This window comes from Canis lupus, chromosome X (genome assembly GCF_011100685.1).
Source record: "Canis lupus familiaris isolate Mischka breed German Shepherd chromosome X, alternate assembly UU_Cfam_GSD_1.0, whole genome shotgun sequence".
Taxonomy (NCBI): Eukaryota; Metazoa; Chordata; class Mammalia; order Carnivora; family Canidae; genus Canis; species Canis lupus.
The window spans coordinates 26550791-26566825 of NC_049260.1; the positions used below are offsets into that span (position 1 = coordinate 26550791).

The 16035-nt window shown below is 42.8% G+C and overlaps 1 protein-coding gene across 1 annotated transcript in view; it reads right to left on the bottom strand.

The window, feature by feature from the left end:
- The window catches only part of DMD (dystrophin), a 2084073-nt gene that overhangs the window by 94813 nt on the left and 1973225 nt on the right, over positions 1-16035 (bottom strand). Inside the window, 2 exon segments of the mRNA NM_001003343.1 lie at positions 728-929; positions 11801-11875. Coding sequence (NP_001003343.1) covers positions 728-929; positions 11801-11875 — 277 coding nt within the window.

Below are 16035 nucleotides of genomic sequence, written 5' to 3' on the forward strand. Positions count from 1 at the left end.
CTAAGAAGAATTCAGTCAAAATTAAAACCAATTCTGTCTGCTAACCTTCCTCAGTTGTCTTCACGTATAGCTCAAGACAAAAACAAGAACTGGGGATACCTCCTCTGTGCAACTCAAAAGAAATAAACAAAGTGCTCTCCAGGAGAGTGAACAAGGGAGGTGCTAACCAGAAACTGGGAAACGTTAGAAAACTTCCTCAGTGTGAGAAGCCAAGTTTGTCCCATTAAGGTCTTGTTCTCATTTTGTTTGGCTTATTAATTCACGATCTTCTGCAAAGAGCTCCTGAGGATCAGGGCATACTACTCAGATCTGGTGACAGGTGTGCCAGCATCTCCAAGAGCACATCCATTTCTGCCAGTGCGTGGGAGCCACCCCCGAAGTGGATGGAGGAATTCAAATTACACAAGCAAGAAAAGGCTACACACTGACTCATTCTACTATTTGAAAAATGAGTATGAAAAATGAGTCTCTCAGGGTTTTGTTTGTTTTCAGAGAGCCATCTACATTCTAGCTCTCACCTCCTAGATCATCCAAATATTTTTCAGCTTCAGTGAACGCAAGAATGATTTATCACAGGGCCAGTATTAGGTCACAGGGCTTCATGAACCTTTCATTCTGAGGATGATATTTCTAGACTGGGGCTCCTGCTGTGATGCTAATTACACCGGCACCATTCTGTTAACTAAGTGTCCTGTGGCCGAGTCCATAAAGAGCTTGCCATACGTACGTGTCATAAACATTCAGCAGCCAATTGAGACACATATCCACGCAGAGAGGGACGTTGACCAGATTGTTGTGCTCTTGCTCTAGGCGATCATAAATAGTGGTCAGACAGTTAATGACCTGCAGGATATCCATGGGCTGGTCATTTTGCTTGAGGTTGTGCTGGTCCAAGGCATCGCATGCAGCCGATAGGCTCAAGAGATCCACTGCAAAAGCCACATAAAGTCACAGGTGATTCCAGGGGGAAAATCCTTTTTTCATCCTTTTTCCCTTTCTTTTGAAAATCCTGGTCAGGTTGTCTCGTACTCTTTAGTGAACACCAAACCCAAAACTTACCCTCTTTAAAATTTTTTTTTTAAATTTAAATTCAATTCAGTTTACATGTAGGGTATTACTGGTTTCAGGGGTAGAATTTAGTGATTTATCTGTTGCACATAACACCCAGTGCCCTCCTTAATGCCCATCACCCAGTTACCCCATGCCCCCACACACCTCCCCTCCAACAACCCTCAGTTTGTTCCCTATAGTTAAGAGTATCTCATGGTTTGCCTCCTTCTCTGCTTTCATCTTATTTTATTTTTCCTTCCCTTCCCCGATGTACATCTATTTTGTTTCTTAAATTCCACATATGAGTATTTGTCTTTCTCTGACTTATGTCACTTAGCATAATACCCCGTAGTTCCATCCACATCGTTGCAAATGGTAGGTATTCATTCTTTCTGATGTCTACGTACTATTCCATTATATATGTATATGTATGTGTGTGTGTGTGTATACACCACATCTTCTTTATCCATATGTCCCTTAGATAGCTCAGCTGGTAGAGCAGAAGACTATAGAGCTAAATCCTACCCTCCTTTACAGTGGTTTGTCTTCACCCTCCAGCTCTAAGTTTGAGGTCTGGAGTATTGAGGATCTGAGGTTACTGTGAAATCCTGCTGGCACTGGGTGAAGAATGTGGGCAGGGAAAGCTTCCATTCCTGAAGTACAGGGATATTTGAGAGTTAAGGGAATCTAGAATGTTCTAAGGGAAAAGAGTCATTTTCACATTCTGAGTAAGAAAAACTCCGTTTTACTAGAAATTTTGAAAGAGTTTTTCGGATTAGTATCAGAGAAGGTCAGTTGGCTTAATCTGTATGGTTAGGCTTGTGTAAACTCTCTTTCCAGCTATGCATTTGTAATCAAGTGTTTTTCACCTTGAAATACCAGTCACCTCACAATCTCTCTGCTACTTTAATATTAGGTGAAAAAAATCATCAACTTGATTAAAATTTTCAGAAGAGAAACTAGGGGGATCCCTGGGTCGCTCAGCGGTTTGGCGCCTGCCTTTGGCCCAGGGCACAATCCTGGAGTCTCGGGATCGAGTCCCATGTCAGGCTCCCTGCCTGGAGCCTGCTTCTCCCTCTGCCTGTGTCTCTGCCTCTCTCTGCCCCCCTCTCTCTCTCATGAAAAAATAAATAAAATCATAAAAAAGAAGAGAAACTGAAGTTAACTGCATAATCTACTCAGTTGTTAGACCTGAGGCTCATTTATTTCTTTACCTTCAAACTGTATTTTACAACACACTTTTCAAGTCCTCTAAGAATTTTCTAAGATTGGCGGGGTGAGGGGGACAGCGGATTCCCCCGCCCTGAAGTGTTATTTGCTCATATGCTGCAAGACAAAAAATTTAGCAAAAGCAAAACCTCAATGTTGTCCAACAGCAGCAACTCGAAAGCTTTACTCCCAAATGTCAGGGGAAGATGCTCTTCTCTAAGGCCAATTTATTAGCCAAATTGGAAATGCAACAACAGTGCTTTTCTAACACCTTATACACTTAAGCTCTGCTCTGAATTCTCCGTCCTTTGAGACAAAGAATCAATGGTAATTAAGTAAATCTCTCCTGCATCTAGCGGGAGGAGGCAGGACAATTCTGATGTAACCGCAGATAAACCTGGGCCATTCCAGTTCCTAAACCGAGTGCCCAATGCAAACAGATGCAAATTTAAAGCTTCAATGTAGTTTACTAGTTATCTGTAGTCAGTTCTAATTAAATGTGAAGGGAAAAACAGTGGTTAATACCTCTGTAGGTTCATACCTATGTCGTGCACGTTTTTCTCTTTTAAAAAAGAAAAACAGTCACCTTTGAAGTTTCTCTGGAAGCCAGGAGGAGACCTGGTGGTGGAAGCAGGAGGGGTTTTTGTCTTTCATCCCAGGCAGTAATAAAGCTCTGTGGCTTCCGTGCAGTTTCCCTAAATGCCCTGGACTAGCACTCACCCTATCAAAGCAAAGGCCCTACTCCTTTTGGGTTAAAATCCTCTCAAGATAGAGAAATGACCTCTTTACATGGAAGCTGCGAGATTTTATTTAAAGTGGCAGAAAAGAACATAACTTGATTTGAGAGGGAGGCAGGTAGGCAAAAGAATGAAGAATTAAAAGATAATAATAACATAAGCAGGCAGGAGGCCTGGAGCAGGAAGGCCCGGGGAGCAGGAGCTGCAGGGAAGGACACCAAGGGCTCCAACATTCACCTCCTCCTCTTCTGCTGCGCTGCCTCACAGGGCCAATGCTCAGGTGCAGGTAGTGAAAACATTCAGAAAAGCAGCTCATCATTTCCATTAGCACGAGAGAGGAACAGCTTTCTTCCAAATACCAATATTCTCAGCATGATTCTTTGTAAACTGAAGGAAGCTATGGGTAGTTGGGAGTTTTTCTATTATTTTCTTGTTACTCTGCCTCAATCATTATAAATATTTTGCCTTACATCCAAGGATACAAGAGCTAACAAGTGAGAATTTTTAGGCTCAGTTTTGTACTAAGAGTCTCATTTACTCGTGTGCTGGAAGCAAACGAAGCAGTAGCAAAATGGCCTGGATTTCTCTTTACGGAGTCCACTCCTACCTCTATACAGGTGAATGGCTAACACACAGAATAGAATATATGGAGTATAAATAGCTCCAGAGAGGAGCAAGGCGATTGCTCTGGAATAACGGGCAGGGATGACATAGTTAAGAGAGAAATACTGCACAAGGAGGGAGCTCTGCTAGAACCAGATGCAGTTAACCATGAGAATGGTCCCTCGCAGGGGACAGGAGAATGCATTTCCCCAAACAAACATATCAAACAGAATTCCCCTCTCATGGAACAATTTTTTCAAAGACTTCAATTCAGGTCTCCAGAGCCATACTACGCACTTGAAAAGAGGTGGGAAAATCGATAGGGACAATTTAATTGCCACACAGACACTTATGTGTTCAAAACGGCCATCTTAAGGAATACAGTGAGATTTTTGTTTGATGAAACATTAAACATAAGGATTAGCTGTTTCTAGAAGCCTCAAAAAGCAACCAACACACAATTGCGTGAAACTGTTTTGTTTTTTTTTTTATCTCAAACTAGGAATTTCCATGGGGGGGGGTGGATGTGAATATATGTATCTTCTTACTAGGGAATATATTTTAAAGCCATACAAAACCCCAAAAATATTCTAATACACCTATCTTTCCAAAATTGTTTGTACAGTAGAGGATACTATAGGTTTTGACCTCATCAAAGAATAGGGACCACTTGGTGGCGTCCCTCTGCGTAAGGGCTGTGGGGTTGAGGGTTGAGGGTTGAGGGTGGGGACAGGACAAAAGGACTCCCTCTCCAGGAGCCTCTCTGCTGCGCAGGAAAAGCAGAAAATGAAGGCAGGGGAGACCTAAGCACATTCACGGCTTATGAGGCTCTGGTTGTGACTAATCACCCTTTCAACATTCTAGATTCAAACGCTACCTCTACTCTTCTACTTAGGTCACAAGTGAGGAGCTGAAGCCCAATTTTTTTTTTTGTCTTTTACTGACTCTTGGGCTCCGAAGGCTCCTGGAAAGCATGTTTAGAATGGTTCTGCAGTAGAGAAAGCAGAGACCAGAGAGAAGGAGCACTGCTGTGAGAATTCTAGCAGGACACGTGGAGGTCCATACCGAAGAGCAGAAACTGAGGTTGCATAAGGTGTCCTTGTAGACTTTACAGAAAAAGAAAACCATCTCACATATTCCTACTTACTATTCCAGTAAGAATAGTGGGACAAAAGAGAAGCACCAGAAAGTCAGTCAGCATAAGTCTTACGGTGCCTATATAACCCCAAGCTCATTCCATGGATCAACCCAGAGACTCTGTGTTAACAAATAAACAATCCCGTGACCTACTTTGTGCAGACAGATACAGAGGTGGGTACTGGGGGCCTAAGCACTATGCATCTGCTGGCTCTTGCCCGGGCAGCAGGCACTTTCAGGAAGAGGAGGCTGTTGCTGACATCATGTCATCCTCCAGCCAGCTTACACTTTCCAAGCACATCTCTGCCCAGCAAGAAAGTCAGTGCGCTCTGATGTGGTTATCTGTCTGTGAGGGTTAATTTCAGAGGCTCTGGAGTTGGCATAGATGTTGTTTGCTAAAATGGCTACACAATGCAGAGCCTTGATCAAATCAATGAAAAGAAGTGCCTTACTGGGTTGATGTGTAGCCATGGGTTACAGCTTATCATTACTGTTTATTGGTAGAAGCACCACTGACCATTTTTACCTGGTTTGGGGGAGACCCGTGAAGGTCGCTGAGTATGGGACTGGCTACATGAACAACATGCCCTCCGCTATGTGCTTCCTGGCTTCCAAAGGGGTTTGTGCTGACATCGGTGGTTCTTGATCCAAGAGAGAAAGTGCACCCTGGTACCTCCTTGCCAGAGAACAGGCACTTGGGGCCTACACCCAGCCTTTCTGGACCCTATGCTGCGAGGCATCCTGTGGTTTTGATCCTGCCTTTAATGCTGATGGCATATTGTAGCCTTTTCCTATAATGAACTGTAAATGTCTAAACACTGTCATTTGGGTTCCATGAGTCTTCTTTAGCAACTGAGCCCTGACTGCTACTCCCAGTGCAATTAGTGTCAGGAGTGAGAGAGTTTAGAAGACCCCCAACTTATCCTTAGCTATACATGTGGCTACAGTGTTACTGAAAAAGAAAAAGAGACGATTCTGTTAGAAGGGATGAAAATGAACCGTTGACGCTGGTTTCCAAGCTACCCTTGATTTCAAGTAGCACAGGCTTTGACATTGGTTATCGATGATAGAACTTTCCATCGGAATCTAGAAAGGGCAGAATCTGAACCTGAGACGCTAACAGAATGGATCAGAAAGGGAACTGAAAGCCAATAGCAGGTCAGCTAAAAATTCAATTCCTGGGATGCATTATTAGCAAAGTTCAGAGGAGTTCAGAAGCTCCTTTAGAGAGTTTCACTCTCTCTGGCCTGCAGGTGGAGTTCTAACCAAAGGAACCTGGGCAACTCTCACTTTGATAAATGGGCTACACCTGTGAGACCATTTACAATTAAAAAGATAATTCAAGTGGGGGAACTTACAGGTGTTCCCTACTTCACCACATTTTCTTTTTCGATGCCATACCTAGCAGTCCCTGGACTGGGGCTACAATTAAGAATTTCAAAGGCTGGTAATATTCTGAAACAGGATATTGGGGCTATTAGTGGGAATGTCGAGTGTTAAGAATTCCACAGGGATTGATGGAATGGATTACTCCTTCCCCACCCCTCATTGAGTTGGGGCTGGCTGTCACAAGTGTTTTGTTGCCTAGAAACAGGATAACCCCATTTTTTGTACTAACCCAATCTGACCTGTTACCATTGGGAAGAAATTGAAGGGGAAGCCCTGCCACGCCTCATCTTGCCACCAGCTAAATATGCACTAGCCCAGTTGCTGAACCCAAGAGACATACTTAGTGTGTGGGTGGAAGGTTTGGACTAAAATTAATGATGAGGAAGAAAGGTCAGATTGTTGCTGAAGGGAACAAAGCCGTGCCGTGGGTGTTAAAAACAGGAAAATCTAACATAATGTTGGTGCCCAGAAAGAGGCTTAAAATATGCTCCTTTAGCTATGAGTCAACTGTCTCTTTAAAGAGTCAAGAAGTGAAGAGGGCAAATCTATAGAACACACTGGATGAAGATAAGTGAGTTCTGATTGTGACCATGAGTCTGCAGAGCACTTGTAAAGTAGCTAAAAGTAGTCCTTTGATCCTTGTTTCGCAGGACCCATCTGTTATTAAGGACCCGTGCTGAAAAGCCTCTTATGGGAATATTTACCCAGTCGAATCTGGAGAATACTGATTTATAATAATCTGAAAGAACACTGTATAGCCATTGTGCTGCTGAAGCTTTAAGAATGGCATTGGGTATATGGTAGAAGGTCTATATGCTATATATCTCATGTGTCACAATTTTACATATTAAAAAAATAGCTATTTGACCTGATAGTATGTGAGGAAAGCAACAAATGGGTGGAGGGACAATTGGAACACTGATCACTGAGGAATTTGAGCCTGGACTGGTGGGCCCACATCCCTGTGATTGAAAAGCCACAAATCTGATGCAGACAATTCTAGAAATGTCGGTGCATGTGCACACCAACAACTCTTTAGGAGTGACTAGAATTCAGATGATGCTAGCCTGGGTGACTTGACAGTTTTGCATCTCACATTTATTTCCTCCCTATAATACAGATGTTACTACACAAAGGCCACAATGTTTCTGGTGGACCAAAGAACATGGGACTGGGTGAAATAAAAGAGATCAAAAGCAGAGTGAGGAGCTGGGCAAGGAATACCCAGCCAGCCAGATAGAATTGGCTCTGGATGGGAAAAGATATATTTGGGATGAGAAAGACTTCCTAGTGCAAAGAAAGAGAGAGCACTTGGAGGACACCCAACACCAGAAGGAAGGTGAAGGATGGCCAGCCCCCTAGAACAGTAACTGGAAATGGAAGCTATAAGGTGCTTCTTATGAGCTTCGACGCCACCACTCAGGGCCAACCATTCTTTCCTTAGAGCACACCTCATGGGTACTGGACGTATCTTAAATAGGATTCCGGCACTGTTACTGTTCCTGGAGCAAGAGAGGTTCTATTCTAGGAGCCCTCTCTTGGGGCACTGCCATCTGTGAAGGCTGAGATGATAAGCTTGGCTCTGACCCTCAAGAATGTCTCACATCCTGAGATAACAAAGACATGGCTTCTCACCTATGTGAAAAAGAATGTGTGGTATATGAGAAAAGCAGATTTTCTTTGGGGGGGGGGCAGCCATGATCATGACCTGGCCTCTTGGGCTGCCTTGCCGTGATGTAGCCTGTGGCTGTGGATGCACATCCTGGCTTTCAAGCTGCCACCTCCCTGGCACCTTTCCCTGCACCAGGACAGAAGGTGTGTCCACTATGCTGCCGTGGATCCTGTGAGCCTTTATTAGTAGCTGAACCCCATCGAATGCCACCTTCAGTGCCCTCTTAAAAGATGAGGTGGTTTCACCAAGAAGGGAGGAAGTCTTTCCTCCTGCTTTATCGTGACGAGGCTGAGTCCAGCAGCTGTGACTTGATTCAGACAACTTTAGGCCATACAAAATCCCTTTGCTAGGTGATTCAGTTGCTGCACAGAGGCAAATTGTTCTCTATTTCTCGTTGAAGTATATTTGCCATGTTTATCAACTGCAGTGCATTTAGCCCTACGGTGTGGCCTATCTCCAACCCACCACATGCTAATAAGCTAAATACACATGCTTTGTGAAGTGCATTTTTCTTTCTACTCTTGGAAGTCGGCTATATTTTTAATTGTAGAAGCCACACACCTAGAGGATGTCAAGAGAACTAGAGATTGACAAAGAAAAAGCTTAGATGATCTTCTTCCTAACTTTCAAGAGTGTGGTATCAGCCATATGAACCAGCTTACAAATCCCTCTTAGCAAGATTTTCTCTTTGTCTCTGCTTTTCTGATGAGTTTAATTTTCATTCACAGTGCGTTGAAAGGCAGTATGGAGTCATGCAACATTAAACCGATTACAAACTGGGGACATTATAGGCCAGTGGCAAAGCTCATAACTTAAATAGCAAATTCTCTATAGTGGATAAAATTGTGTTATTTGGGTTTCTGCAATATTGAAGCTTTGATAGTGAAGTGTAAAAAGAAGACCAAGTGCTTAATGGCAGTAGCACTGCATATTTTCTAAAACACCAGTAATTCAAACTCTTCACTGGCATCAGGAAATCATTGAGATAACATCGTTAATTTTCATTAAAGCAAAAGTTGGTAGAAGCGACCTTCGGTTGGAAGAGCTAGCCAGGACAAGTTTTATTTGCCTGTACCACAGACAATAGCTCTTTATCATGGCTCTGCAGGCACAGAAATGACAGAAAGGCCGGAAGATAAACCTAAGCAAACATCAAATTAAGAGGAAATTCTTAAATCATCTACCGAACAGTTAGTTAAGTAATGTGACCACACATGTTTTCAATAACAAAAGGACTGGCGAACTCTTCATTGTGTAGTCATACTACACATGGAACTCTCCTTTCTTGAGAATCCAGTACATAATTTAGAGAAATACGCCCTAACTTGGCTGTACCTAAATCTTTTTCAAATAGGAGAAAAGTCATGTTCACAAAGCAAATGCTGAGAATTTCAAATCTGTTTAAAAGTGGAAATTCCACATCCTACCCTCAGAGCTTAACTCTACTGTACGGTTATAACCTCAAAGGGCCCAAACTTTTTTATAATTACAAATTCCCCCATTTCCTCAATATTTACTGGAAATTTTCATGTAAACTGAAATGACAGAATGAGACACATTTGTGAATCTAATTATTTTTTACGAGAAGTGGATAATGCCTAAATCTAAGGTTCAAAGCAACATTATAGAAAAGGAAAGTCCCTATAAGGTTTTCCATCTTGTCTCTTTCTGGGCTTTTTCAAAGTATAACCTGAAACAGCTGATTATCTCTGTTGAACTTTTAGGATCTCACAGGAATATACTATATACTAATAATGCTTTAGGTTAACAGGTTCATATTCATCCCTTTATCAGATTAGAAAGCATTCTCTCTGGGATGGGGCAGGGCCAAGAGAAGAAAAAGCAGCAGGCGGCCTTCTCTGTCCAGCCCTCTGACTCGGTTCCTCCGCAATGGGCCTCTTTCCAGATCCGGTACATTAACAAGTCCCTGAGGAAATCCCAGGCCTGGGGAGCCCTTTAAAAACCACTTAAACTTGGCAGCTATATAGCTGAAAAATGATAGCTTCAGACTACAAGCTATAAGGAAATGGAAGCCTCAATTTACTTTTGCTCATGCAAGGATCTCCCTACTGCCAAATCGGATGGGCACCTGCACCACCTCCATGCTGACCTCTCAGCAACACATGCCCCCCCCCCCCCCCCCGAGGCCGGCCGCCTTCCTCCCATGCAGTACGTGGCACTCTGGTTCCCAGTATCTTCCTTCTCCCCCTCTGGTCACTCCTTCGCAATTCCTTCTGTACATCATTGTTCGTCCTCTAGCCTAAATACTATTTTGTTCCTCTGCACGCTCTCCCTGAGCCTCTACATGCTGATGAGCTCTAAATATCATTTGTCTACTTCTTCTGAGCCTGGAAGTGTTATAGCCACCTCCCCCAAGCAAGTCTGCCACTCATCCAAGCAAGCACCTCATACTTTCCTTGAGTCCCCCTCACCCACCCAGTCAAGTCCATCACTGAGGCCTGTAGATGTCACCTCTACGTGTGTCTTGGTTGTCTCCACTTCTCTCTATTCCTCCGGTGCCCATTTGGGCCACAGTGTCGCAGGTTTAGAGTACCAAAACTGCTCAGCCCTCCCGCCCCCAATCCATACTTAATTCCACGGCCACAATGACCTTTTATTTTTTTAAAAATTTTACTTGAGAGAGAGAGCGAGCAAGCAAATATGAGTGGAACAGTGGCAGAGGAGAGAGAGAATCTCAAGCAGATTCCGTGCTGAGCATGGAGCCTGATGTGGGGCTTGATCTCACAACCCTGAGATCATAACCTGAGCCAAAACCAAGAGTTGGACACTTAACCAACTAAGTCTCCCAGGCATCCCCATGATGACCTTTCTAAAGGAAAATCCCACTGCATCATCCCCTTGCGTGGCTCCCCACTGACTGCTAAATTCTTGACGTAAATTTTAAAAGCCTTTTTACAATCCGTCTCCCACTTCTCTCTCCAGCCAAATGTTTCCTGTGGCCCTTTCTCACGACTCTGCTTCAGCCATGCTCAGGCATTTTCAGTTCCTGAATGCATCAGCACACACTACTCCTTCTGACTAGAACACTCTTCCTAGACTGAGGTTTACTAACCCTTCTGGAATCACAGAGCTTAGGCACCATGTCTTCCAGCACAGCCTCTCTGAACCTCACCCTACAACTAACTATTCTTCTCATAGTACCCCATTCTTCCACTGTCACATGATTAAATACAGGCCTTTGAAACCATCTCTTCCCTTTTCCTGAAGGGGCCCATAAAGTGTGGAAATGGACATGGTGTCACTTGATTTCTCTTTCTTAACAGGCTGTGCACATTCTCAATGATCTTATATGCATTCACCTGTGTCTCCAGACTTTATGGACACCCTGGATCTCCCTCATTAGATTACAAGTGCCTGTTTCATGGCTCTACCATCGATGCACCCAGGCCCTCAAACAACATGCTCAAATGAACTTTGATGATAATGGATCGTTACACATAAACCATCAGATGAAGACACAGAACTACAGGACACTTCCGGATTTCCCCACTGATGTATGATATTGAGCAAAAGCAGAGAAACTCACCTATCATCTGTCCTCCATCATGGCATTCATCTGAATATTAACATTCAAGCTAATAACCTACTCAAACCTGTGCAATGGGCTTTGGCTAAGGCAGATATACTACCACTAAATACATTTTAGAAAAAGAAGAAAATAAAGGCAGAAGAAGGGGAGAGATTTCAAGTTTCATAAAGGTAACTGGATGCCAGTGCCCTTAGTTGGAAAATAAAAATTCTCAGTATCTTATCAATTCAACATCAGTAGCTGAGGAATGGTGAACAGGAGAGATTCTAAACAGTGTAACCAAATAATTTAGGGCACACTGCGCCAAAGACATTTTTAAAAAGAGAATTCAGTGTTACAGCTGGACTTGAGAGAGCTATTTCACTCCCCTCCAAGTGGAAATACCCCTGGACCCACTTTTTTTTTAGAGCAAAGAGGAACTATCACGTGTTTCAGTCACTGATTAATACTCACAGCAAAGGGCCTTCTGCAGTCTTCGGAGTTTCATGGCAGTCCTGTAAGCTGAGAACCTGACATTATTCAGGTCAGCTGAGGAAAAAAAGGGACAAAACAAAGATCATTTGTTATTTCATCAGAAAGCACAAAAACTCCCAATGTTTTTGAAATAACAACAACAGTAGTTTAAAGGAAAAAAATCTCTTGTACATATGCCCCGAATTTGGGGAGGTAAAAATTATGTCAATGTGGAAAAAGCAAAAACAAACAAACGAAAAGTCTCTTTGCCATCTGACAATCACACAAGCTAAGTTTCACTGAAGGACTACAGTGGGGAGCCTGCAAAGCGTCGGTCCGTGTAGTCCTCTTCCCTAAAAGGGAAATGACAGGCATTTTTCTTTTCTTCTAGACGATAACCTTGGTTCTATTGGAGAGGGTCTTTGCTACATAAGATTAAAGAGAACAAAGAAGGTATTTTTTAACATAGCTATTAGAATTTAGCAAACAAGTGGCAGATATATTTTTGGGGTAGTTAGGTTTTTTAAATGTATATTTGACTTTATTTTCTCAATAATAGTTAACAAAAACATTTCATTAATGAAAATATAGGAGGCCTTCTGAAAAAGATAAAAGTTTAAGACAAAGATCTCAGGTAAATGAAAAGCATGTCTGTGTAATTTAAAATCACAGAGGAAGAGCTCAAGGCTTTAAAGAATCAGTATTGGATTTATTTCAGTGATGATATTTGGGATTTTTCCCAAATTTTTATTCAAATTCCAGTTAGTTAACACACAATGCAATATTAGTTTCGGGTACAGAATTTAGGGCTTCATCACTTACATACATCACCCAGTGCTTATCACAACACTCATCCTCCTTAATGATGCTCACCACCCACTTCATATTTTTTTTCTGATTATAAAAGTTACACATGCTCACTGTGGCAAACTTAGAAATCAAAGACAAATATAAAATCCCATAAACAAATCATCCATAATCCCATTGCCCAAACAGATGCACTGTTAGCATTTTGAGAGTTTCTTATCCAACATATGTGTGTGTCTATGCATGTGAGATGTATTTTTAAATGTAATTAGGACTAAAATAAACAATGCGTTTATACTCTTAGGTGCAACCATTCTAATACTCAGTGCACACAAACATCTCAATTATCTCTGCTACTGTGGTTTCTATACCACCTGTCCACCAAGCCCCAACTCACCTTACCCAGCACAGAGCTTTTTTGATATGATGCCCCTACTCAAGTGTGTGCAAGCCTTGAAATACACGAGGCTTTAGGTTTTTGCTGGCATGTCTGTGGAGTTAGGTTTCAGGAACCCAGTTGCAAAAAGCTCCTTGAAGTCAAGTACTCTGTCTCCTACTTCTATCATCTTTCCCAGTGACTTACTATACAACTGCTCTCTGAATAAAGCAGATCTACTACAGCCAGTGGACTAGGGACAGATGGAATGAAGAAATGAACAAAAGAAGGAAAGAAAGAGAACAAAACACACTGGCAAACATGTCTAACCGCCATAATCGCATGACAGCTACAAAACCAATTCTAAGCAGGGGTCAGTAAACGGAAATAACGTAATGCATATCCATGTGGCCTGGGTCAACATTATTTTTTTTAAGATTTTATTTATTTATTCATGACAGACACGGGGGGGTGGTGCAGAGACACAGGCAGAGGGAGAAGCAGGCTCCATGCAGGAAGCCCGACGTGGGACTCGATCCCCGGACTCCAGGATCACACCCTGGGCTGAAGGTGGCGCTAAACCGCTCAGCCACCGGGGCTGCCCCCGGGTCAACATTATCATTAGCTCTATGGCCTTTGCAGAGACTGAACGCAAACACCAGAACGGACATTAGCGGACGGAAAAACAGCGTCTGTAATTTATTTGAAAACATTCAGCACTATGATACAAAAGACTAACAGCAGTAAATGCTGGCGAGGATGTGCAGCGACTGGACCTCTTCATACAATGCTGCTGGGAATATAAACTAGTATCACCACTTCAGAAAACCAGTTTAGCAGCTTCCCATGGAATGAAACATACATCCCTCTTATGACCCAAATAGTCCACTCCTAGACATTTACCACAAAGAAATACAAACGTTTGCACAAAAAAGATGTGTACGTGAATGCCCACAGTAGTAGCTATATCCATAGCAGCTAAAACCTGGCAACAAACCAACAGGAGAAGGAATAAACAGACTGTGATACAGTCCTACAGTGGGACACTAATCTGCAATGAAAAGGAACTAAATACTGATTGATCATACACCAGCCGTCCTGAAATATTGATGATGATGCAGAGTAAAAGAAGCCAGACGTGGGACACGTGGGTGCCTCAGCAGTTGAGCACCTGCCTTCGGCCCAGGCGTGATCCTGGAGTCTCGGGATCGAGTCCCCAAATCTGGCTTCCTGCATGGAGCCTGCTTCTCCCTCTGCCTGTGTCTCTGCCTCTCTCTCTCTCTGTATCTCTCATGATTGAATAAATAAATTAATTAATTTTAAAAAGAAGCCAGACGAGAAGAGTAAATACAGTTTGACATCACTTACGTCAAAAGCTAAAACCGGCAAACCTCACCTGCATTGGCAGAACACGGCTAAGCTGGTAGCCTGGAGTGGGGTCGGGGTGGGCAACTGACTTCAAAAAACACAAGTTTATGTTTTAGGTGATTGAAATGTTAACGTATCTTGATTGGTGTGTAGGTTTTTGAGTGTATACATTTGTCAAAACTCTACTTATGCACTTAAAACGGATGCATTTTATTGTATGTAGATTACGCCTTCATTAAGCAGGTTTGCAGAGTTTTAAGTAAATCCTCACATGGACAGTACGATCTGGGGTGTGTGTGTGTGTGTGTGTGTGTGAGCTTAAGCTACAACACAGAGGTGGTCAGCTTTTTTTTTTTTTTTTTTTTTGGTCAGCTGTCTTACTCAGGCATGCACGCTGTTGGGGTGGGTGGCTAGCAGTTCATCAAAGAAGCCTACTCCAGAGGTGGCCACCCTATACTTCAGTTATATTTAGCTGCTATTACACTGGGGGATTCATTAATTATCCTAATTAATGTTAGATAGGTTTGCATTGGCAATATTACTGATTTGCAAAATATGAGGACTGTTGAAAAAGGTTTAGAAATAGCCCCTGCCCTTTTATTATCAGGATATGAGAAGAATCTAACAGGCTCTCCATCTATAGAAATGGTGCCATGGGCTGGATTCCAAAATGTCCACCTGTAGGTCGCTGAATTGTTGGTTGCCTGAATTCAATTAGATGCTCAACGGAATCCCGCTGTTAGAGCAGCAATTCTCAAACTGGAGCATACATCAGAATTACTGGGGTAGGGCTGTAGCTAGTTAAAAATATGGATTCCCAGGCCCTGCTCCCAGATTTTCCTATTCCATAGATCTGGAGAGGGTCTGAGAATGTGCATCTCTATCAGGTTTCCAGGTGATTCTAATGCTGCTGGTCCAGGGACCACTCTTTGAGAACCACCGTGTTACAGAGCCCTGGCTAGTGTGTGTTGTGAGGATCTCCCCACAAAGGCAGGGTTGCGACTTCACTTTGCATTTTGCGTACACTTTAAGGCTGTTTTGTGCCCTCTGGCTAATAAATGTTCTTTTGTGAAGGAGCTTTGTCCTGAGACTTGCTTTCATTACAAACTGGTAGGTAGGTAGGCATGGATAAGGTAAATTACATCTAACTTTGCATGGCTACCAATGTGCACGCGCGCATATCAAAGAGAACCTGTGTGGGTCCTTGTTACCCAAAGTGTGATTTGAGGACCAACAGTATCAATATCTCTTTGGAGCTTGGAAGTATAGAATCATACGTCCCACCCAGATCTACGCATCAGAATCAACATTTTATTAAGAGCCCGGGTAGTCCATATGGACCTTCAGGTACAATCAATTCTTTAATTATACTTTTTAACAGAGTTTCTTGTTCCGTGTTTTTTTTAAAAAAGATTTTATTTATTTAATCATGAGACACACACACACACACACACACACACACACACACACACACACAGAGGCAGAGACAGAAGCAGGCTCCCCGAAAGGAGCCCGATGTGGGGCTCGATCCTGGATCCTGGGATCACGCCCTGAGCTAAAGGCAGATGCTCAACCACTGAGCCACCTTGTTCTGTGTTTTTAAAGTTCAAGTATGAACTCTTCACAAGGACCTATGCTGTCTTTTGCTTTTCTAAGTTCCATTTTGTGGGTTTTTAGGACATTA